Source organism: Falco rusticolus, chromosome 2 (genome assembly GCF_015220075.1).
Source record: "Falco rusticolus isolate bFalRus1 chromosome 2, bFalRus1.pri, whole genome shotgun sequence".
NCBI classification, from domain to species: Eukaryota; Metazoa; Chordata; class Aves; order Falconiformes; family Falconidae; genus Falco; species Falco rusticolus.
In genome coordinates this window covers 28948012-28972278 of record NC_051188.1, presented here as the reverse complement: position 1 = coordinate 28972278, position 24267 = coordinate 28948012, and the positions used below count along the sequence as shown (strand labels likewise).

The window sequence follows — 24267 nt, the reverse complement described above, 5'->3', positions numbered from 1 at the left end:
CCAATTTTAAAATCTTTCAAGTTAAGAGATTCTGTTTACTACCCTCTCTGTTATTTTTGGAATGTAAAGTATGTCATCACCCCTCTGAGATATGCATACTTCATCCTGCTCTCTAGCCAGTATGAGACTGGATTATTTACTAAAATATTTCAATCTTTTCTGTATTTTGTTGACAAATCCTCTATTTTACATGATGAATAATTGTCAAGGGATCAGAACTGGATCTGAGGGGCTTTAAAATGTCAGTATCATGAATTAACCAGCAAAATATTTGCAGTGCTTCCTTTTTATTTTTAGGCTTATCAACCTGGGGTCTTGTTCATATGCTTTTCTCTACCAGCTGAGAACTAGAAATTTAATTTTATTAATAAAAAAAGGTGGGGTTTTTTATTTTAGTCATCTGAGTCCAGAAGTTAGGCTTTGAAGAAAATAGATCAACCACTAGGAAACTCATGATGACGCATGAGAGCTGGCAGATCTTCTACAGCATCACCAATGCTGTAAGATTAGCAACACTGAAAGGAACAGTGATGGTGTTACCACTGGGATGTCTACCTATTTCATGAAAAAAGGGAAGAACTGTTTTTACTTTCTAGGTGCATCTGCAGCCTCTAGCAAGCTGGTTCATTTAGGGCCCTGGCGTTCAGCCTGTATGCCAAACTGGAAGCCTCCCGCCTCCAGCTCTCCTTTGACTGGTCATTACAGGTTGTCCTGTGAAAAGTCCACTTCAATACCCAAACCGCCTTTACAGTCTGGTGCTTGCAGAGCCCAGGACAGGGGAAACCAGACCTCTGTGTTTCTATACTATTCTCTGATATGGTCGTCCCCGTGCAGGTGCTGCACAGGCAACAGCTGCTTCTGACAGTGACTCACAGGATACCCACACAGTCCACAGGATAAAGGCTGTACACGCACATGTACATTTTTTTTTTCAGAATTAAGAGAAAATTAATCGAATGTTTCTTCTCATCATCCAGCTTAGTTTCCATCCATGTTTAGCCGCTTCTAAAATACAGAATTATCTGAGCACAGCAAACACCTTTAGCTCGTTGCTCGCTATCACTGTCTGTACTAGCTACTCACCCATATATTTATATATATCTGACAGGCTTGAAAGGGAAACTGTCCATGTAGCTTGTTGCCCAGGCATGCTCCTTGTTCTCAGCGTTCATCCTAAGGATTTTCCTTCTTTTGGGCAAGGGGCATCCCGCAAGGCTCCTGCCACGGCTGACCCGCACGCAGCCCTGCTCCAGCCACAGCCGCCGCGAGCAGCCTCACAAGCTCTCCTTGAGCGCCCCCTGCTGTCGGCCGCCCAGCAGGACCCTCCCCGCCACGCAGGACCCCCCCCGCCACGCAGGACCCTCCCCGCCCCGCAGGACCCCCCCCGCCACGCAGGACCCCCCCCGCCACGCAGGATCCCCCACCCCGCCCCGCAGGACCCCCCGGCCGCTCCGCTCCACCGCACGGGGGTCTCCCGGGGGCTGCCGGCCGGTGCGCGGGGCCGCCGCAGGGAACGGGCCGCGCTCTGCCCCGCGGGCTCCCGGCTGCACGGGCGCGAGTGCTCAGCGTTACGTGGAGAGCACGAAGCGCTCGCACGGTGAACGCGGCGCTGCCCTGCGAGGGCGCAGTCGCTGCCACGGTCCCGCGGCCCGTCCGCACCAGCCCGGTCCCGACCGCGACCCCCAGCAGCCGCCGTGCCCGGGAGGTGCGTGAAGAGGCGGCAAAGCCCAGCAGCGGGTGTACACGGCCCGAATGGCTGAGGATCGGCAGAGGGCGGCAGGCCCTGCTGCGGGACCCGGCGGGGCAGGCAGGCCCGGCCCGGCTGCGGGACCCCCGGGTCCCGGGAGGCGCCGGCGGCCGCTGCGGACCCGCCGCTGCTGAGTGCGAGGTGCCGGGCGGTGCCGGGCGGTGCCGGGAGCGGCGGCGGGGCCGTCGCGGTGGCAGCGGGCGGGTCCGCCCAGCCCGGCCCCGGCCCAGGTGCAGCCGTGAGGCGCCGCCGGGGCATTTAGCCGCGGCGCGGCGGGGGGCTGAGGTCCGTCGGTGCCCGCTGCTCGGCCTCTCCCCGGCGGGTGAGTGGGGCTGCGCGGCCCGGCCCGGCCGGCGTGAGGGAAGGCGGGGGCCGGAGAACGGCCCTCAGGAAGTTTAACGCAACTTTCCGCTGAGCTCGCGGAGCGCGGGGGGCGGGCGTCCGGGCTCGACTTTGAGCCCGCCGGCCGCGGTGAGGTGAGGGTGGCTGGGGGAGAGAGGGCTCCCGGGGGGCCGCGGTCACCGGGCCGCCCCGCCGGGGCTTGGCCTGCGGGGGTGCCGGCGGCTTGCCGGGGCCGGCTCGGCGCCGGGCGTGCGGAAGGCTGCTGGCGGGGCCGTGCCCGCCGCTGCGGGAGCCGCTGCCCGCGCCGCACCGCGATGCCGTGCCCGAGCGGCGGCTGCCGCCCGGCGAGGCGGCTCCGAGGGAGCGGGGCCGGCCGTGGAGCTGCCGCCCGCGGGGCCGGTGTGTGCCCGCGGGGACGGGCCCGCTGCCCGGGGCTTCTAGCCCGCGCTTGGGGCAGCAGCCTGGGCGGCACCGCTCCCGGGGGTGCCGCCTGCGGGTCTGCTGCGTTTCGTAGCTTGAAGCAGGGGAAGAGGCTTCATCGTGAGGTAAAGATGCTGCTTTAAAGTTGTTGTCACTGTGGTGTATTGGGTATAGTCAAAGAGTATCCCGCTGCTGGCCTTAATGTCTCTCAGTGGTCTTCCAGGTAAAGGTTGTGCTCTCTGAACTCATGAAAAAGAAGCAGAAGTCTGTCTGCTGGTAACTGAGTGTAAGGCTGCTACGGGATGCTGGTTATTCACTGCTTTTCTACTGATATCTCTTTAAGCAGATGTGCTTCTCTTAAGACCAGCAGAGCAACAACAGGCAAAATGACAGCTGTGAAGTATGAACAAGGAGCAGGGCTGGCAGAAGAGTCCAGGTGAGTGAAATGAACTGCACCAGGATATGTCTCTGGGGTTGAAGTGTGCAGTGTGTCGTCCCCTGTCTAGAGTTGCTTAGTGCTCTAAATATAACAAAGATAGTGCTTGAAGTTTATGTAGTATATAGTCTTTGTATTCTTTCCCCCTTGAAATGCTGTTGTCTGAAAGGAGTAATGTCTTTGAAGAAAATATGATTTAAAGGAAAAATGCTGTTGTGATTGACTTCTTGAAGCAGTTAAGAACTAGCTAGGAAGTACAGAGCCTTCAGCCCTGGTGTAAGCTCATGACATTAAAGCCTGCTCTGTTCTATCATCCAGAAACTCTGTCAAGGTCTCTTGTAAAGCAAGATGCTTATGTTCTGCTCTCCTTAAAAACCTCAAATTTGAGGTTCCCTTTAGCTGTGAGCAGTCAGAAAAGCTTATGCTCTGTATGGAAAGTGCGTGTAAAGGAAATAAGTTCTAGTATATCCTTATTTTCTTCTCTTTCACCCCAGTAGTGAAAAAATAGATGTAGTAGCTTGTGGCAGAGAGCTTGTTCCATCTTGGACAACAAGCAGATGTGGAGTGCTCAACAAAACAGACTCCCTCTGAGGAAAGCATTATCTGGAACTGAATACTTGTGAGTGCACAGTGGAAACAATGTACTTGAACTTGGCTTCTGTTTTCCTTTTGTGTTAAAGATTGACTTCCTAACGCAAAACACTTTGTTGCTCATTCTTATTTTGGCTTATTCTAATCACAGTGGAGGATAAGAAGTAGCCTTTGGTGCACTTCATGTGTCTACAAATAAAAGCAAGTGACCTTCAGCAAAACTTCTGCTGTAGCAGCAGCAACCTGCTTTGAGCGAAACATTTCAGCTGTACATAAAGTGGAAACTCCCAAGTGAATATTCCATAGGAGTAGCTGGGAAGCAAAGCTGAATGGTAATACATTGCTGGAGCTTTGCTTCAGTTCTAGGAACAAAATGAGGATACAAAATGTCTGGAGACACTGGAGCTGGAAAATTAGCATTAAATAACAAAACTGTTGGGGGGGGAATCATTCCTCTACTCAGCCTGATACTAAGTACAGGTGGTGAACCACCAGTACTGGTTGCTGACACTGTAGGAAATGCATCACTTAGTTCCTTGCTTAAAAGCAGGTTAGCCCACACTACAGAAGCAGTGCTGGTGCATTGGGTCTATTGTGGAGCATGAAGAGTACTTGTATCCTCTGAGTTGTTCCAGTAATGCTTTAAACATGCTAGATTGCTTCTTGGCCAGGAGTGACTTATACGCACATGTTCAATATTGATGTTTCCATGCTGTTCTGAGGCAATGATGCCAGAGGCAGAGCCATGGCAAACATTGGCTGTGCTATTATGCATGGCAGTATTTCTGTGGAGAAGGCTGAATTAGAAACTCCTGGATTTGGATGTTAAACTTTATTTTCTCTGAAGTTATCATGTGGTCTTCAAAGCTTCTCGGGTGGCTGAACAAAAACATGATCTGAAGAGACCCTTTTAAGGAAGCTATGGCAAGCAGCCACTGTCCCCCAAAAATGCTGTTCTAGCACTAGCTCAGCTGCTGCTGCTCTGGTCTTCCAGTTTCCTGTCTGGCATCCTGCTCTGCACAAAAACATCTCTGTGCTATGGCTTTTCCTGGTGAAAACATTCATTCTCTGAACAAGTAGTTTACTGTAATAGTATTAATGTCATTTGGACTCTCTGAAACAATTTTGCATATGCATATTTACAGCACTTCCAGAGTCTGAACAGGGCTGTTAAGCCCTCAGCAGACTCTTGGATACCTTACTTGAAAGCCACTTATCCTATTGCTGAACACATCTGTTCCCTTCCTCCCTGAAAGAGGAACTTTCGAGAAATTGCTAACAGTAACTAGATTGGTACAAGCAGAGGGGTTCTGTTGTGCCAGCATATGGGAAGTCTGTCTTCCCATGGTACTATGCCTGTGCTCTGTCCCAGGCTGCTGCTTGCTGCTCAGCTGACAGTTAATACTGTTTTCTGTGGAACAACAAAGAGTAGCAATGTATAAAGTTGACATCTGTATGAGAATGTGACTTGCGTTATTGCTTTGACAGCTCTCCAGCAGCAGAAGAGCCCACAGTAAAGATTGATGATGGGCGTGATGAGGATAATGAACCAGACAGCTGTTCCAAGTAAGCTAATGATATACTAAATGCCTTGCTTACCCCCCAAATTGGAAAATGTTGAGATAAAATAAGAAGGCAGGTGGCTTGCTGAAGTAGGGATAAGCCCAGTAAATCACTTGATACTGACATTTATTTTTAGTGCATAGTAAAGACAAGTTCAGGAAGCTTCTTTATGTCTGTAGAGATTAAAGCCCAACCCAAGAACTAGCTACAAGTCCATCAAATTATGAAGAATGGGTAGTCCAAACCGCATTGATTAAATTTTCCTGAAGGAATGAGTTTGGGAGAGCACAGAAGAACAAATGCTGGTGGGGGAAAAAAAAATGAGCTGATTGAGTTTCTGGAGCAAATAGGGATCAGGCCCTCATCAAGACTAAACTGTCTGAACTTGCTAGTGATTAACTCTGTTCTTGAAGTAGTTATTTTCTAATGTTGTTTAGTTCTTGTCACCAGCTTACTCACTCTTATAGTGTACTTAGTCATGTCGGTGACAAGTCAATAGACTTGTTTCTCTGTTCTTGCTGCTCAAGGATAGTAAGACGAAGCCTGTTATCTTAGTTCTTTTATGTGACATGTCTTTCTTGAACTCAGAAGTTTGCATGTACAAATGCATTTCACAAAAGCTTTAAGCTATGTGAACAGATATGCCATGTTCTCTTCAAGTGATGTAAGGTGTTGGCAGGCCAAATTGGAGTGGTGTGTATATTTCAGTCTTTAGTGCACCTAATAAAGGTGCTTGTTGTTAGACTGTGGGAGATGAAGTCTTGGTGTACCTACTATATTTGCATTGTAGGATTGATGAGGTAAAGACATAGGTCATCGAACTGTTAGTGTAATTATCACAGTGTTTCCTTCTATATTAGATACACATAAATGTAAGGAAAGCCATGGAAAAAGTGGGTACTAAACCTCAGCAACTCCTTCCTGCTTATGGATGCAGATGTTTGCTGGGTGGACCTTGTTCCTTAGTTTAAAGTATGCACCTACTAGTAAGTGTGGGTTAACTCATTAAGCCTGGCAAGATGCTTCCTCATCACTTCAAAGATATCTACCCTTGTCTTAAACTGAGTTACTGAGGTGTTAAGGGTACACACCAAATGTGATGCCAAAGTTACCCTAGAGCAAACAAGTAGCTTGAACAGGCTCACTGGGGTGCAATATGCATGACTGAGCTGGCAGGCTTCCTGTAACAGTGGTATCTTTAATGGTGATGCGGAAAGGAAGTGTAGTAAGTATATATAACAGGAAAGGTAGGGTAGATATGTGAACAATATGAAAGGAATTTACCAGTAGTTTCTGTCAGCATGTCAGAACCTTTTGGTAGGTACTACTGTTAGTGATAGACTCTTAAGGAAAACACCTTTTCCAAGTGTAAGTAAAGACTTAGTGCTTACAGTAGCTAAGTAATCCCAAAATTACTTAACAGGCTGGCAATCTGTTTTTCAAATTGCCAGAACTTGGGGCTTACAGATAATTTATTCTACCTACTACACTTGGTATAGCCTAAAGAGAACTTCAGCTGGTGAGGTAGTTACACAAAGGCCTAGCTTTAAATCAGAAGCTTAAAGTATACCGAAGAGGCAACAAATAATCTTCCATAACTGAAAACAGGAGCTGGAGCCTTGCTAGGGTTGGGGATAACTCTCAGAATTGAAAGAACTTAGCATCAGTAACTGATTTTCTTAATAGGTACTTGAGTCTTCAACCTGAAAGCCGAATGTTACCTCTTAAAGGTAGAAGAGGATTTGCCTTCCTTTATTCCAAGGGCACAGAAGCAGCAGTGGAACTATTAAGTGTAGCTTTTTCCAGGCACAGACAAAAATTGTCTGATACAATAAGCTAATATCTTGAAAAAGATACCTTAAGAGATGTTTATCCTTTAATATTCCTCTTGACAAACTGTTATTGTATAAGCCCACTTCTTATAGCTTGTAAATGGGCATTAAGGCAGTCTTCTAGTGTAACTGAAATTGTGATATTGAAGTGTTATGTGTAAAGTACGTACTGCTGTACTTTTAGGGTCTGTAACTGGTGAATATTTCTAACAAGTGGTCAAAGCATTGCTTTACTGTTTTAACCTATATACAGTGTGAGTGCAACAGAATAATCTCCTCTTAAAGGAATTACTACTATACAGAATTCTAAAACCAAAAGAATATGAACATAAGAATGTAACGGTACTCTTGTGGCTAATATCAGTAGCAAAAAGTTACTTGTCTTGATGGCAGTTCTCCTTTCTTGCAGTGCAATTAGGAGAAAAATTTCCCCATTTGTGATGTCATTTGGATTCAGGTAAAAGCTCATGCTTGTAATGATTTGGGTAAGGTGGTCCTTATTTCTGGTGTAAAAACTTGGAGAGCTCTTTGAACTCCAGCCTGCTCTGTCTGGAAAGTACTGAATCCTTTATCACCCCTAGAAAGGGTGACTTGAGGAAAGTACTTTGATTGAGAAAGAAGTCTTAAACAGATACAACTACATTCTTCAAGGATAGCTGAAAGCCATGGTTTTAAATGCTGTTGATTTGGATAAAAGCTCTTTAATGGCTTACTTCAGGCTGTGGCAGCCTTTGAACAACCAGTTGGTCGGTTCTATGCAGTCTATGTGCTGGAACAAGGTAAGCCACTAAAAACAGTTATTTTCAAGGGACTACACTAAGTCAAAGTGGGAGGGGAGTAAGGTGAAAGGCAGCACTGACAGACACTTGAGTGCCTTAAAGCTTTTTTTGGGTTTGCACCACTTCTAGGTAGCTGTGGGTTTATAGGTTAAGAACTACAGCTGAGTCTGAAGTAAATGTACAATTCAACATGGATGGTGTACTCTGTGCAGATGACTTAAAATGCAACTGGAATCCTTCAGCTGCTGATACAAGCAGGTGCCTATCTGTATGTAAGAGAACACACTCTTGCTGGAACAGGTTAAAGCAAAATTCTGGGCTTGTGCGCTTCAGTCAACCTGAAAGGCAGAAATGAATTGATGGCATTTGTTGACTTGTATTTTTCTTTTTTTTACAGAGTATTTGGAGTTGTACTTATCATTGTGGACATTTTAATTGTGATTGTGGATCTGGCTATCAGTGAGAAGAAGGGTGTTAGAGAGATTCTTGAAGGTGTTTCCTTGGCAATAGCAATCTTCTTTCTCATCGATGTTCTCCTAAGAGTGTTTGTTGAAGGGTAAGATGTGGACAAAAACTAAGTCAGTGTGGCAAGCCAGCAAGGAAGCAATACTTCAAACTTGGACTATGAACATGGATGCCCTGTAGGCGAACTTTCTGGTCATAGAGATGTGACCATTGTAGTCTTGGCGCTGTAAATTGCTGTTATCCCTCTATAGAATAATCTGTAGAGTGTTTTTGGTATAAGTGAGCACTTGGAAACGGCATCAGCTTTGCTGTGACTTATGGGTGTAGACAAGGTGTAAGATTATTTTCTTAATGAGTCTTCAGTGTTAAGAACTGCTTCAGGAGAGCTTGTCTCTAGCAGTAGCTCTGTATAGGTAATTCTGTTCCGGAAAATGTATTTCAATCTTTGCTGCCCCTATGGGCATCTGTCTAAAACTCTTGTTTCAGCTTCAGGAACTATTTCCGGTCTAAACTGAATATTTTGGATGCATGCATAGTGGTGGGCACTCTGCTAATTAACATGACATACTCCTTCTCAGACCTTGCTGCAGCAGATCAGATACCAAGGTAAGAATGGTATGGCAGCTGTTAAATGTGAACTCTCTTCTCTTGATAGCTTTCTAAGGATTTTCTTGGGCACCTCTAGTATGCACACATCTAGCTCAGATAACGGATGTGGTTGTAACCATACTTCATGATACAGGCTAACAAAGACACCTAACTTTGATCTACAGTTATACTGTAGGCTGTCCCTGTCTTGAAGGCAGAGATGATCTAAATGTATCAGTTGAGGTAACTGAAAGTGAATAGTAAGACCATCAAATACTGAGTCAAACATTTCTTGGGGGAAGGTGTGCAGCAGCCCTGATAGAGGTAAGAGTCTGAAGGTCAGACAGAAGATTTGGCTTCTAATAGCAAATGGCATAGACAACTGGGGGAGGGTCTCCACTTAATGAATTTTGAAAGAGAAAGAGTTGCCACACTGTCTTGTTTTCCCAGAAGCCCCATGGTAATACATATTGGATATTTCAGCCATGCCTTGGGGAGGGGAAACATGCTGTTCACGTGCATAAGTAACTCAAGTCGCATTTCAATCTTATTTCTGTAGCTTGATCAGATGAGAGGAATCCATTCCTGATGGAAACAAACTAATCTTAGTGCAGGTAGAACTACAACTATAGGTTTGAATTAATAAAACTTGCTTGCATCAGCCAGGGAAAGAAGTTGAGCTCTTTTTTTTTAAAAAAGGAAAAAAAAATAATTATGCCCCTGATTCAGCTGGCTACTGGGTACAAGTGGGGAAACATTCTTCTAGAAGAAACAAACTCAAAGTGTAGCTATTGAAGAAGATCCAGAGTTGGACAAACCTCTGGAAGTACTACTTGTCTCTTTAAATACCAGCTAAACTCGGGTTTCAAAAAGTAGAATTGTCAAAGGGGTAGTTTGTGCAGCCTCAGTATCATAAAAGGGTGTTTCCTTTCAGGTCTTTCTGAACACTAATCTGAGTTTAATGATTACTTCCAATTTCTCTGGCCACGTTTTTCTAATGCAGCTCTCTTCTTATAGCAGCGTTCAGTTAAAGGTAGGAGAAATAACACTGTGACAGGTAACTTGTGCTGTTGTCTTTACTAGGCTGTGTTAGTAGGCTTAATCCTGCACTGACCCATCCTATTGTAGATTGGTGTGTGCAAGACCTTTCTATTGACTTGCTGAAGTTGATGTAGATTTAATATAGGCTTTGGGGTCACAGAAGATAACACTGTTCTTGGAAGATCCTCAGCTGGGGTCTATTGTCTCACCCATTCAATTTTTGAGGCCTTCTTTAAGGCTTACCTTGTTAAGGGATCTTCAGTCGTGTTCTGACCAAAATATTATATTAGATGATACCTCAGACTTGGCCAAATATCAAATCTTGGTGAGATGGTCTTCCCACCTAACTATATTCACACAATCCAACTAATTCCCAGTAGCCTACCTGGGGTTTATCACTTATTTACCCAGCCCTTCTTCAAGAAGTGAACAATAGTCTTAAAGCACCTGATACTTCTCAGAATAATTAGAATCTGAGCAGCTTTTATGTGGATGAAAGCATATATGTGACAAGTAAAATTTTGGTGACAGCCCTTGGAAGCAACATCCCCTGATAGAGGGGTATGGTTTCTATTTCTAATCTGGTCTGTCTGGGTGTGCATTGGGATGTTACCTGTTTCCTTGAAGTCAGACCTATAAAACGACATTGAGGAATGAGAGCTGGGTATCGGTCTGGGAGCTAATGCTTAACTGGCTAACTTTGTAAAGGGCAGAATGCAAACTGCTTTTATCTTGAAGAGCTGCTTCTCACAACGGTGGTTCAGGCTGGGGAGAGGGGCTATGTAGTCCTCTTCACCCCACTGCTGGTTCATCTCCTTGGCTGATAGCTCCAAGGGAAGTCTGTTCTGAAAACAGCCAAGTGATCCTGGCCTAGGAAGGAGCTCAGGGGTTGGAAACTGAAAGTTTCCTCCAGGTGTCTGGGACAACCTTGTATTGCTGACTTTAATCTTCATATCAGTGGAGAGCAGACTGTTTTCAGCTGGAGGCTTGTCCCCCTTAATGAAGGTATTCACTGGGATTCTTACCTGAGTATACGAGGACCTGAAATATGTGCATGTGCTCCTTAAATGTATATGCTCATATACCTCCCTAAGGAATGAATGTTAGTTTGCCCTAGTCCCTAAGGGTATGAAAAGCAGCTGCCCCTGTTCAGTTGTCTAGGTAGAGCCACTGCATAAGCATCTTGCCTGCTTCAAAGTTCATCAGCAGTTCAAAGTTCCTCAAACCAAATCATCTGATCAAGTTGCTGAATGATTAAACACAGGGTTTATACTGACCTGTTCTCAGGCTTCTTAATGAAGGCATGATGTATGCAGCCTCTCTGGCTTCTCTTTTCAGCTGTTTTTCAGGTGGCTACTTACACTTAAATGTATATGAGAACAGGCTTCAAGGAACAAGGATTTGGGGATAATAATATGGGTAGCGTTAAGGGGATTTGCTTGCTGGGCAGAGGTGCCTGTGAAAGCCTGAGCAAGTAGGGGGTTTCCTACTTTCATTAGCTGTTCGGAACATACTCCCCAAAAAACCTCAACAATAAAACCATGGTATTCCTTAAGCATAGTACTTTTTTTTTTTTTTCCCAAAACCAGTGTGAGAAGTACTAGTTCAGTATATGAAACAAAGCCTTAAACTGTCTCTGAAACAGTATTTAAATAGCTTTAAGCTTTGCATCTAAGTCTAATCATGTTCATTTTCATTCATGGTGAATCTGACCCTCATCTAGAATGGTTACTTTCCTCCGAGTTCTAAGAATTGTCATCTTAATAAGAATATTTCGCCTGGCTTCACAAAAGAAGCAACTTGAAGTGGTGACCAGGAGAATGGTAAGTTGGCCTTTTAATGTATTTAGGCTGCTGTTACCGTTTCCTGCTCTAGCTCTTTCTCCAGGCAGTCATCAATGGCGAGCAGCAAGACTGCCCACAGCCTATTGGTCTGCAGCTGATGATAGTGCCTGAGCAGTACATCTGTTTGGTACCTGTCAGGGGCACGGGAGCTTTGCCTCCAGCCTCCATATAGCTAATTACTCTTAACTTTGTTCATGTAAGCAGAAACTTGACCGGGAAGGCCAGCACAGCAAAGTGATTGCAACACCACCATGTGTCTCAATGGATAGTTTCTAGTTTCTGTGGTACATAGTTTTCCTTCACATGGGGAGAATAGGAATTTTAATGTTTCTGCTGCTTATTCCAGGTGAAAACAAAACAACTTAGCTCTTGAAGCCCTTGTTTTCATCAGGCGCACTGAAGTGGTACTTGAAGGTTCAAGTGTGTCTTCTTGCTTGGGAATAAGCAGTCTTTGTTATGCTGCCCTTAACTTTCTTCTTCCTTCCCTTAGCCCCCAAACACTCAAATAGAAAGGACAGATTCATGTTTCTGTCTGCAAAGTGTCTGCAGTGTTCTTTCTACTAGAATAAACTTTGATACTTCAGGGTAAAAATTCTGTATGGAACTTCTACCCAAAAGCTAACACAACAAATGTTACTTTTGGCTAATGCTGTGGTCTTTGCTATAGCAAAATGAGGCTTTACTACTCATGACAACTTCAGAGTCTAGATGGTTGATTCCCCACCCCCACCCCCCTTGTAAGTTGTTGATCTTTGGCATTCCTTTAGAAGACTAACTGTTCTTTCTTTTTTTTTGGCAGGTCTCTGAAAACAAAAGGCGTTATATGAAAGATGGCTTTGATCTGGATCTCACTTATGTTACTGGTTTGTAGATAACACTTTGCAGCCTGTTATATCCTGCTAAGACTAGTTATTCAGTTCAGTGCTTGACATAAAATACAGTCAATGTTTTAGACTAATGAAATGTAAGTATGAAGCCAAACCAGGCCTACTCCTTTTCTGTGGGATTTTGAAATAAGGATTCCTGACTCTGACACTGTACTCAAGGGTTAGCCTCCTGGGGAAGAGGCTGTACATGCTGTAAGTAATGATAGAAATTCTCCTGAGACCTAGGGAACCAGAGCTGAGAAACTACTGAAAATACTTACAGTATTTTTGGTTATGATTCTGTGAAGACCAACACAACAGTAGCTGATGCCTTGAGAAGTATTATTGTCTTGCTATGCTGAATGTAGAGCAAAGCTTCTCAGAAATGGGTAGGTAGGTTGGTTTTATAGTTAGGGTAGGAATATGCAATTTCATGATGCTGTCAGTCACGTAGTTCTTACGTGTGGGGAGGCTTCCCACTGTTACTTCTGATTGCTGTCTTCTCCACAGATCGCATTATTGCAATGTCGTTTCCATCTTCTGGGAAGCAGTCTTTCTATAGGAACCCTATAGAGGTAAAAATCTAATCTACCAAGTTCAGTTTCTGAATACTGTTTCACCCCACTGGTGGGGTGGTTCTCACTAATTTGTGTGTGGACCAGATCAGCAGGATTAGGATTGACTTTTGCCTTGGCTGGTTGGAATGACTGCATGATGGTCTTCATTGTGCTGTACTGCTTGTGTTGTAGTCTTTCAGCTAAGCTTGGGGGGGTGTATCTTGCAGTGTGGATGCACTGGTGCTCTGTTGCTCCTGTTCTTTGGGAATGCTTTGGAGAACCAAATCAGTTCTGTCCCAGGCTAGCAGTAGTGTGAGTGATAATAAGAACTATCTATTCATCTAAAGATGTTCAAAAGGTCTGTATAATGCCCTCTTCAGAGCTGTGCTTGATACTGTAGAAATATATAGGGCAAGGAAGACAGTTGCAGTAGTACTTTTATTCCAGACAAGAACCTGAGTAGTTGGGCTGGAAGGGCCTGCTGTCCAAGGGCTGTTTAATGCAGTTGCTGACCCCACTTGAGGGATGGGTGTTGAGGCGGCAGTGGAAATAAGGAGTAGAGCACTAACTACTCTGAACTCTTACTTGGTTATTACTTTAGGAAGTTGCAAGATTTTTGGACACCAAACATGCCGACCACTATAAAGTCTACAATCTCTGCAGTAAGTATATTTAGCTGCTGACTATACTGAATAACTGCTAAAGAGAAACATTTCTTCAAGTGTGCTGCTGGCAATAACACATCTCCAGGAATGTGCAGTATGTCAAAAGTAGATGGCGATCTCTGACTGCCTTCAGTCCTGAACATGGCTATTGACTTTGAGCATCTAATACTACCAGAGCTTGCAAAGGAGATACGATCTGTCTCGCAGTTTAGTCTTTTTGTTAATGTTGAACAATTTCTTCAATGTTCTGAAAATCTTACTAAAAAATAAGTGGAAAACTATACCTGGGCTAAAACTTGGGGTGATGGAGAATTTTCTCATGGAGGCTTAGGAGAACGAGGTGAGGAATAGTTAAAAGCTCTTCTGTTTAAAGGTGGCCAAAAAAACCCCCCCAAAAAACCCCAAAAACCAAACCACTTCAGAAACAATTATTCTGTGGCCCCTGTTTCATAGTAGAGTATCAGAGCTGGAAGCAAGATGTGATATAGAAGCACTGCTACTTGAAAAAGTAAACCTGCCCTCTGGCCAGCAAAGGGATAGATGAGGGGACACAGGTAGGTGTGGTATTAACAGCTCTTGACCACTTTGTAGGTGGTGGTTGCTGTGATTGACCCTGACAGTACATCAGAACACTAACTTTCAGATCCCTAAATAATGCCCATGGAAAGGAATGGCCAATTGGGCCTGGAGATAACCTCTCACTGAAGTGAAAGGTGTGAAACTCAAGCAAGCGTGGTTCTAGCCAAATTACCTCATTTTTTTCACTTCAATCTGTCTATTCATACTACTGCACTTTAAACACTAGTGTATGCTTAGACCAGCAATTGTGTCACAAGCCACTTTGTTGCAGTCCTCTTCTCCTTCCTGGCATAACTTCAGATCTTTCCTTGCAGGTGAAAAAGGCTATGACCCCAAGTACTTCCACTACAGGGTGGAAAGGATCTTTATTGATGACCACAATGTCCCAGCACTAGAGTGAGTCTTGTCAAGAAATGCATATGTAATCATACTGTGTAGGAGTTTGCTTTGATCCACTAATCTTCCTGTCATCTAGGGACATGCTGAAATTCACTGCCAGTGTCCGTGAATGGATGAGCCAAGATGAAAAGAACATCATAGCAATTCATTGCAAAGGAGGCAAAGGTAGAACCTCTCATGTGTAATCTCTGAATGCTACAAATTGTGCTTTATTCTTACCATGGCTGCTTTGATGTAAGTGTGAGATGGGTTAGAGTGCAACTTGGCAAATTCTGCAGCTACTGTGATGATGAGTAACAGTGTAGTACTGTGTGTTTTAGTATTACACAACCCCTTTTCTAGGTAGCCCAAATTACTAGTTCTTAATCAAAGCTGGCATCTGATCTCTTAATGTTCTTCAATAATTTCCTGCTCTCCTGGCTTCTGGGACAGCAGTTTCCTGGGAGAGGTTGGGGATAGGGAGCTACTGACACTGCTACTAGCAAAAGTGTGAAGCTGCTGCTTTTGCTCCCTGGAAGCCAGTCACCCCCACTGAATGTCCTCCATTGTAATATATCTCAAGCTCTTTAATTTCTTGGCAGGGGGGAAATAGAATTCTTTAGGTGGAAAAGACCTTTAAGATCATGTCCAACCATTAACCTAACACTGCAGAGTCCATCACTAAACCATGTCTGTATGCACTACACCTACATGTTTTCTAAATACCGCCAAGGAAGGTAATGTCCCTGGGCGGCCTATTCCAATGCTTGACAACCCTTTTGGTGAAGGAATTCTTCCTAATATCCAATCTGAACCTCACTGGCACAACTCGAGGCTGTCCAGAGCCTTCCTACCCCCAAGCAGATCAACACTCCTGGCCAACGTGGTGTCATCTGCAAACTTACTGAGGGTGCACTTGATCCCCTTGTCCAGATCATTGATAAAGATACTAAAAACTGATCCCAGTACCGAGCCCTGAGGAACACCACTTGGGACTAGCTGCTAACTGGATGTAACTCAATTTACTACCACTCTTTGGGCTCAGCCATCCAGTCAGGTTTTTTTACCCAGAAAAGAGTATACCCATCCAAGTCACGAGCAGCCAGTTTCTCCAGGAGAATGCTGTGGAAAATGGTGTCAAAGGCTTTACTACAGTCCAGGTAAATAGCATTCACAGACTTTCCCTCATCCATCATGAGTGGATCATCTTGTCATAGGAGATCAGGTTATTCAGGCAGGACCTGCCTTTCATAAACCCATGCTGGGCCTGATCACCTGGTTGTCCTGCACATGCTGTGCAATAGTATTCAAGATGATCTGCTCCATAACTTTCCCCTGCTAGAATGTTCTGGGTACTGCTGGATCTTAAATCAAGCTACACATGGTATTATGTGATAGAGCATAATGTGGTCTTATGGGAACAGGCTTGTCAAAGCTACTGCATATGAGCTGACCTGTAGGTGCTATGCACAATCTCTAGTAGTGTGGGATTTGTTGAAGAGCACAGATAGCTGTGAAAATAAACCAAACTTCCCTGCAAACATCTGCCACATCTTTAGCTGTCTGCTGTTACTACTGCAAATAGTTGGCTGAACAAGGTGGTTACTTAACATAAAGAAGTCTCTCCCAGTTGGAACTGTAGCTTAAAAGGTCTTGCAAAACTGAACATTGAAACTACCTGCAGGCCAAATCCAACTTGAGCAAGTGCAGAGAGGGGTATTTTTTGAGACCTCAGACTTCAAATTCAAAACAGACTATACTGGAGTCTTTGCTGGAAGTCTTGATGCCTTCTTAGTAGGATTGGGTTGGGGGGAAAAGGTTGAGGCAGAGAAGCAACTTTTAAGATGTACAACATTGGCAAGTGCCAGTCTATAACCTCATTTAGTAGGGTGTGCTTGATGCTGTTCCCTGATGAATGATGTAGGTGGATACTGGCAACTTACTAAGTGTCTCCAGTAATACTGCAAAGAAATGTGGGAACTGCCTTCAGGAACAAGCTAATAAACTGTGATATCTTGTCTTTAACTCATTCTTCCCAGGAATACAGGTACTTGACGACTATACTGTCACTTCCAACTTTTGAAATGGAAAACAGGAGTTAACTTCATATTCACAAAAATAATCCTGAATACCTTTGAACTCCTGTAGTTCAACCTGTCTTTCGCTTCTAATACAGGTAGAACTGGAACGATGGTCTGTACCTGGCTCATAGACAGTGACCAGTTTGAGAGTGCGAAGGTAAAAACCAGCGTTTATTTTTTGATTCTTCTAGTATTCAAAAAGCCCCTTTAGAATCTGCTTAACTGGTGAAATTCACTAATATTCTGCAAAAAAAGTCTGTGTTGGAAAAAGGGTAGTGTAAACAACCTGTTCTAAAAAATTTCTTGTGAATCGTGCAACTGTGTAAATTCCTTTCTGATCAAGACTATTCTTGATCAGGAAGAACTGGGAAAGTAGAATTTAAGAGTACTAGCTTTGAAGCACACTTTTTTTTTTTTTGAGTTATGATAGACCTGGGATCTTGAGCAACAGGTTTCTTAAACTGTAGGTGGCTTCTGAGCATGCTCTGCTGAAGATGGTGTCACTGTAGTTACATGGTCTTGAGCAATTATTTTTGCCTAACCTCCCTCCAAGTAGTGTGAGGCATTCAGGGATTGTCTTGTCTTGACTGCTAGCATTACAGTAAGCCCTTCTGGGGAAAGAAAGATCACAAAGTCCCAGCCAGTACGGCTGCATGTGCTGCTTTAGTATCCCAGGACTGGTATATAGAACTGAAGACCAGGGTTGCAGAAGGTCCAGGTCACTCAGGGTAGTCTGGGCAGACTGTATCTATTGAACTTGTTTTTCCGAGTTTGACTTGTGAAGATCTGAACTAGTGTTCAGCTTGGTCTTGCCACAGACTACCTGAGAAATAGTGACGGTTCTAAACCAATCACTGAAATCATATTGCTCTCCTTCACACTGTCATAGATGACAGACTTAACGTATCTGACTTCCTAATTAGTACTTTCTTATTCTAGTTAATAGCCTCCTTTAGAAGGTACTAAAGCAACTATTGCATATTTTCACTTGTATTCCTTTATTGGAATTGATTAGTGTAACACTAGTTTACTGTCCCCTTCTCAGGAAGGGGAATGGTGGTGGGAAGAGTATCTTAATCCTTGAAATTATTTTCCTGTGTAGGAAAGTTTGGCCTACTTTGGGGAGAGAAGAACTGATAGAAGCACAAGTACCAAGTTTCAAGGAGTTGAAACTCCATCCCAGGTAAGGTTAAGCAGGTCCAGTAACAGCAGCCAAACCAACAGCAGCCTGTGAGCTCCTACACTACCCCACCTCCCCTGCCAGGTTTCTCCCATGCGTTTAACTCCTGAACACTTTCTCAAAGGACTGTGAAACTATCAGATGGCAGGTTTGCACTGCATCTTCCTCCCCTTTGTCCAAGCACATATTTCCTATGCCTTTTTCTGCATAATCTTAGATGCCATAATTCAGATTTGATGATAAAGGAATTGTTGAGATTGGGAGAGCTTTCAGTCTAACCCCAATGTGCAAACAGGGTGAGCTAGGTTGCCTAGGGCTATATCCAGTCAGGTCTAAAAATATCTTCAGAGATGGAGGCTCCACAACCTCTCTGGGCACGCTCACAGGAGCATGACCCTGTAAGACAATTGAGCTGTTTATCAGGGATGCACTGAAGCCTACAGCTTGGCCTGGGGAGGAACTATGGCACTGATGTGGCTGAGTAGAGGAATGCATCATCTAGAGACTACATTTGCAAGAAAACACAGAAGTTATTGCCTCAGACCACAGTCTGGGGCTTAGCTCATCTTGATTTGCTGTGTGTTGTGCAATTCGGGTATGTGAGATAAAGCTGGTGACAGAGGTTCATCAGTTGCTGGTTTAAAATGGAAGTATAGCTGTCCTTCAGAATGTGCTGCTGTAAAATGAAGGTATCTTGTACATTGAAACATTCTGCCCTTTAAAAAGCTACATCATCAAAGCTCCCTGCCTCTTGCTGAGCTGAAGTACAGAATTCCTCTTAGAACATAAGCTTGAGTACCGCTTGAAAATATAGGTGTTGAATTTGTCTAGAGAACTGTTTGAACTGGGGAGGGGAAGAACAAATGGCTACTTTCTTCTTAGCTTTGAAGTTAGAGCTAAGAACTTGGGGTAGAAGATCTATTTAATCCTACTTCTGCTTAGAATTTGTGTGTGGTACAGAAACTGCATAATGTGTCTGGGTTTTTTTGTATTACAGAGTAGGTATGTTGGGTATTATGAGATCCTGAAGAACAAGTGTAACTTGAAACTCCCACCAGAGAGACAACTCAAAATAAAAAACTTCAAAATCCACTCTATACACGGTAAGAACTCTTGAATTTGGGCATTCCTGTATTTGGTAATGACTTTCTATTACAGCAGCTGATCTCTACTGCCTCTCTTGCTAAACCCATGATAGGAATGTAGATCTACTGGGATTTGAGAATTCAAATGGCACAGTTAAACTACAGCAAAAAGCACTTTGAAGTGCACTTGCCCCGTGTGTTCTGTCACTTTATGGGTGTCTGATCAAATGGTGGTTCACACACAACCTGCTCTTTTGGGAGGGGAATCACTTTTGAAAAGTGAGATTGACTCCACATACGGAACTACATCCGCTAATGTTTTTCAGCTTGATGTGCACACCTGATTCTGTACACATGTACTGGCAGCCTTGATAGAAGGCTGGAACTTCAGTACTACTTGTTCTAGGGGACTTCAAACTGCTCTTCTTGTTCAGTCAGTGGAACCAGACTCTACGTTAGCCTGCTCCACTAGTAGGGTTCACTGCTACCTCAAAATAAAGGTTTCAACCACTGAATCTTGAGCTGCCTTTAGGATTTGAGTTCTTTAAAGTCTATTGCAAGGTGTTCTGGAAAGAAGGCACTTTTGAATGGGGTTGCACTCGGTTTTCATTACAGCTTATGTTTCCAGCTAAATGTATATGCTTTGGTATAATGCAACTCTTTCTTCCTAGGAGTTGGGAAAGGCAATGGAACTGATATGAGATTGCAGATAATAGTGAGGAAGCAAGTTGTACTAGAATGTATATGTGCCAGTCAAGGGAACTGCAAGGTGAGAGTACTATGGAGTCTTGTCAGTTGAATTTATATTGACTTATAGGTCAAGTGTCCTCCTGTAGAAGCTGAATACTGGATAAAAAACCCAGCTAACTAAATAAATGCTATAAATTCTGAGAGGGTGAAAAAGCTAAACTTTGCTAAATCATAGTTGTTTTTTTTAGTAAGATTGTGAAAGATTTCCATAGAAGTTACTTAAATGTAAATGGTTCACTCAGACCTGAGAAGCTTAAATTTCTGGCCATTATTCATGGTGTACAAATACTACAATAGTAGTGCTAGAATGATTAGCTAGGTACTGTCATGAATTACTCCTTTGTCTCTCTATAGTAACTCTTCATAAAACTAATATTTTCTTCTATTATATAGCTTTTCTTTGATTCTGAAAGTGACTCTGTAGTCATTGGCTTGGAAGACAGCCCTGTTATAAGCGGTGATGTGAAAGTCAGATTTGAGTCACATTCTGTAAGTATAACAGTGTGAAGAAGTTTGCTTGAGTCTGGGGAGAGGCTGCAGTGCAAACTGCAGCTGGGGTCTGGTTGGCTGTGCCGTGTGGGGCAGAATTTGTGCCTATGCAGGCAGGGGAGGCATCTGGCTGTTCATACAGTACAACCTGGACATCTTAGTTGAGTACCTGCTGCTTCTGACATGGGTCTCTTGCTCAATTGCACTGAGTGACCTAGTCCTGAAATAATATTGGTGAAGATGGTGATTTGGGTGGGATACTGGGCTCTTCAAGTGTGTTGACTCTGACGCTGTAGCTTTGTAAACCAAACTACTGAGGACAGGTGGATATTCTTGCTCTGCTTAAAATAAATCCTGTTGTCTAATGGAGTCCTTAAACAAGATCTTTGTGTTTAGGATCTCCCAAAAGGCTATGATGACTGCCCATTCTTCTTCTGGTTCAACACTTCCTTTATTGAAAATAACAGGTAAGTGATCACAGGATCTGAAGGCAGTCACTAACTTCTGGTGTCTGAATGGAGTGGGAAGTTGATAAACAGTACTGAAAGCTGAGCGAGCTGGTGATCAGCCTGTTCTGGCTTCTGTGTGGGTACTGGTCTCTGACCCAGTTCAACTGTAACTTGTAAGCAGGCAGTTAGCACACGCTTCCTTACACTGTGCAAACATAGGTGAGCTCTTTATCCTAATCCATTAGACTCTTCTCAGCATCTAAGTATTGTTAATGAACTTGAATTCAAAAAGGTAATGCTGTTCAAACCAAAGGCAACTGCTATCGTCTAGCATGACTGCCTAAGAGGCTGGACCTCATTCAGCAGCTTTGTAGGCAAACATTAAGACCAGAGTTAGAGGTACTGATGCTTGGAATCCTAAAGAAAGGCTTTTACTGCTTCTCATGCTTTTAAGTTAAAAATTACTGTGGCTTTTCTTGTTAGACTAGAAGTCTTGGGACAGCTCCAGCCACTGAAAGCTGGCCTTGTTTGGCTGGATCAGAGTGGTCTAGAAACGCAGACAGGAGATCCTTCTTTCCTGTCTGCCAAACTTGACAGACTTAGACAGAGGATCAGTGAACTTGATGTGTGGAAACTACTGCATTCTTTGAGTGGAATAGGAAGGAAACAGTTTTTATTCTATTGATCCCATCGGAGCATGAGGACAGGTAGCCATGAGTCTAGGTTCATAACTAAACTTAATATGCTGAGCAGTCCAGGTGCAGACATCTGGTTATACCAAACCAGTGCCAGGGAAAACATGTACCTGTTGTGTGACAGCCCTGCAACAGTGCCATCTCAAAACTTTCACCCAAGTGTTGTTTCTTCCAGGGCTAGGGAGGATGCCCCCCCCCGACTGTCTTTGAAACACAATTTAGTAGAGACTGTCTCTCTTCCTTCCCAGAGAATTCTGCTAGACCTGAGGTGGACTAGGTCTGATCAGAAGCAAAACAGCTGTTAAGGCAGTGCTTCTATCTCTGTATTTCTAATTCAGCCACAGCTGATGTGCAAGTGATATTAAGTGATGTGAATTTGGTAAGCATCAAAAATGGAGAACACACCTGCTGAACTTGACTGAATACTGAATCAAATCCTTTCGCTAGGAAAGTCAGTTATTCCCGCTACTAACACAAACTTTAACAATCTTGCATTGTAGGGCTCTTTGGGTTTTGGGTGTGGTTTTTTTTAACACACCCACAAACCCATCAGATTGGATCTGTACTAGTCTGAGAAACATCCAGTCAAAGCACTGTGCAGGCATGACTGACACTTTTCTTAATTCATGGTCTGGGGCTATATTTAATATATTCCAGGGCTGAATTTGAAGTTCCCTTGGCTGGCTGAAAGAAAAAGTGTGTCTTGGGCTGTAAGATATGCTACTGAATTTTGTCTTTCAGACTCTACCTTCCCAGGAATGAGCTGGATAACCCTCACAAGTCTAAAACATGGAAAGTCTATAGTGAAACATTTGCTGTGGAGGTGAACTTTATTGAACCATAAGGGAAAGCTGAAAGAAGGGAAAAATGTAAAAATCTGTCTTTTCCTGGAAAATGTCTTTCTGCTTCAGTGTAAAGTGAAGCGGTCTCATTTTGATGTATTAATGTATTTCTGTGAGGATACAACTTCCCAAATAAACTTGCATGAAGTTCTGTTGTGCAGAGCAATAATAGTCTGAAGAGTTAGTGTCAGTTGACAGTCATGTCACGTTAATGAGCTGTTGGATCCTCTGGAGTTTAATGTTTCTACATACAGGTAATCCCCATTTTTATCAATCTAAGGCAATTATCTTAAATGAGCATTAACCTGATGGTGGGTGGACATTAGCAATCTACAGGAGACTTCTGGAAAAATCTGAGACACCTTCTCTCAACATCGCTGTTTTCTACAGGTCAGTAAAGTAATGGGGATTTTGAGGGAGAAATATTGTGATCTGGCACCAGCAGACCACTTTTTGAGTAGAAGTCTTGGTATTGAACCCCTCTTCATCAGAAATCCAGAGACACAGGGTTTTGAGCAACACCTAGCCTAGGAGCTGACTGGTGCCTGGAGACTGCACAGCTGTTTGTCTGTTGCTCTACCTTCCCCCAAAGGGCTGACATAGCCAAGTGCCCTAACCCTTCCTTAAGTCTGGATCTCATCAGCTCATGAGCATGCCAGCTGCCTGGGATCAGTTAAGCCAGGCTTGTCTTCATGCCTGCATGTCGTGGGTTTGATCTGTGCTCTTGCTCTGAGCTAATACTGCATATGCTCACTGACCCCTCTGAGCTATACTAAGACTAGTAAAGCACAAAATTCCAGGATGTCTGTTCTGCTTCCAGCCGTTCTCATCAGTGCAGCTCCTCTGTGGGGACTCTTCATGCCTGTCTGGATGTGGAATGTGTCGAGGTCAGCTGCTTGGTTCTGTTGCTTCCTTTGTCTTTTTGTTGTTAGGAACCAGGAGTGGAAAAGGGGGTGATACAGCTTTCCATGGCTAATGCCTAGTTGTTGGAGTAAGTGGAGATCGCCTACCTTCCCTGCGCTCACCCGAGGGTAGCGGTATACTATGCAGTACGTGTATACACTCAACTTTTGCTGTTGCTGTGTAATGACCTGGTACTTCAGAGCTGGGCTGTTGGAAACTCCCACAGTGTTGGGAGCTGCTTCTGTCAGTGCTGTACTTCGTGTGGAGGCTAAAATCTGTCTTGAATGCCCAAGTGTTGCACCAATTGTTTGCAGTTTTAGGTGCAGTACAGTGAGCCTGGATCACCCTGATACATGTAGTTCAAGCTCCTGTGCAAAACAGGCCCACTAGAGCTGGCTCACACAACCTAGTTCTATTCTCTGTGGCTTGGGTTTTCACAGAAGACTTAATTTTCTACTTTTCCTTCCTTGTTGGAATTTCTAACATTACAAGTCGTAGCTGTTGCATCTTGTCCTGTCCCTGTATCTCTGAGAAGAGCCTGTCCCTACCACTTCTCATGAATGAGGTAACTGTAGAAAGCACACCTGATCTTACAATCTCTTCTCAGCTTTCTGTTATGGGCGAGCTCTGCTTTTTCCACCATCTGTCCTCATCGCCCTCTGGCTTGCACAAGCATGTCCCTGCCTTTCTTGTACTAATACAAAATGGGATGTGGTATTCCATGTCTGTGCTGGCGGATGCGCACAGAGCGAGCAGAGGGCTGGAATGGTACAATTCAGCAGTGCTGGTCCCCAAGCTGTCGTGTCGCTTCAGAGGCTGCATGTGTTACTGTGCATAAATGTAGCAAAGTGCGCAAGGTGAAGGGGTGCTGCCAAAGTTACCGCAATCCCTGCGTCTCTGCCTGCAGAAAAGGAGTGCACGCTCACACGGGGTGGGAGCGGGGCCGCAGCGCTAGAGGGCGATGAGCAAGGCAGCAGCAAGGCCTCTGCTGCCACACCGAGCGTACCGGGAGGTGGAAGAGGTCAGTTTACTGCAGCCAGAAGTGGCTGATTGACTAAGTTCCTCGGGTCTTAGCTCAGGAATTGGATATCACTCTCCTG

The 24267-nt window shown here is 44.3% G+C and overlaps 1 protein-coding gene across 7 annotated transcripts; it reads left to right on the top strand.

Annotated features, from left to right (window-relative positions):
* The first annotated feature begins 1473 nt into the window (after window positions 1–1473).
* Window positions 1474–22435, top strand: LOC119143565 (phosphatidylinositol 3,4,5-trisphosphate 3-phosphatase TPTE2-like). 7 transcript variants are annotated; one of them, XM_037377944.1, is made up of 19 exons: window positions 1474–1705; window positions 2856–2945; window positions 5025–5102; window positions 7341–7388; window positions 8108–8266; window positions 8662–8781; window positions 11528–11627; window positions 12448–12511; window positions 13025–13089; window positions 13673–13733; window positions 14630–14711; window positions 14791–14879; window positions 16870–16931; window positions 17877–17957; window positions 18952–19057; window positions 19711–19808; window positions 20183–20278; window positions 20675–20745; window positions 22164–22435. In XM_037377944.1, exons 2-19 carry the CDS (start codon window positions 2896–2898, stop codon window positions 22264–22266), a joined length of 1533 nt encoding a protein of 510 aa, XP_037233841.1. In that variant the 5' UTR covers window positions 1474–1705; window positions 2856–2895; the 3' UTR covers window positions 22267–22435. The 7 variants fall into 7 exon arrangements, with proteins under 7 accessions (XP_037233841.1, XP_037233844.1, XP_037233840.1 ...); XM_037377947.1 differs by lacking the exon at window positions 1474–1705 and adding an exon at window positions 2046–2069; XM_037377943.1 differs by lacking the exon at window positions 1474–1705 and adding an exon at window positions 2154–2223.
* Window positions 22436–24267: the final 1832 nt, after the last annotated feature.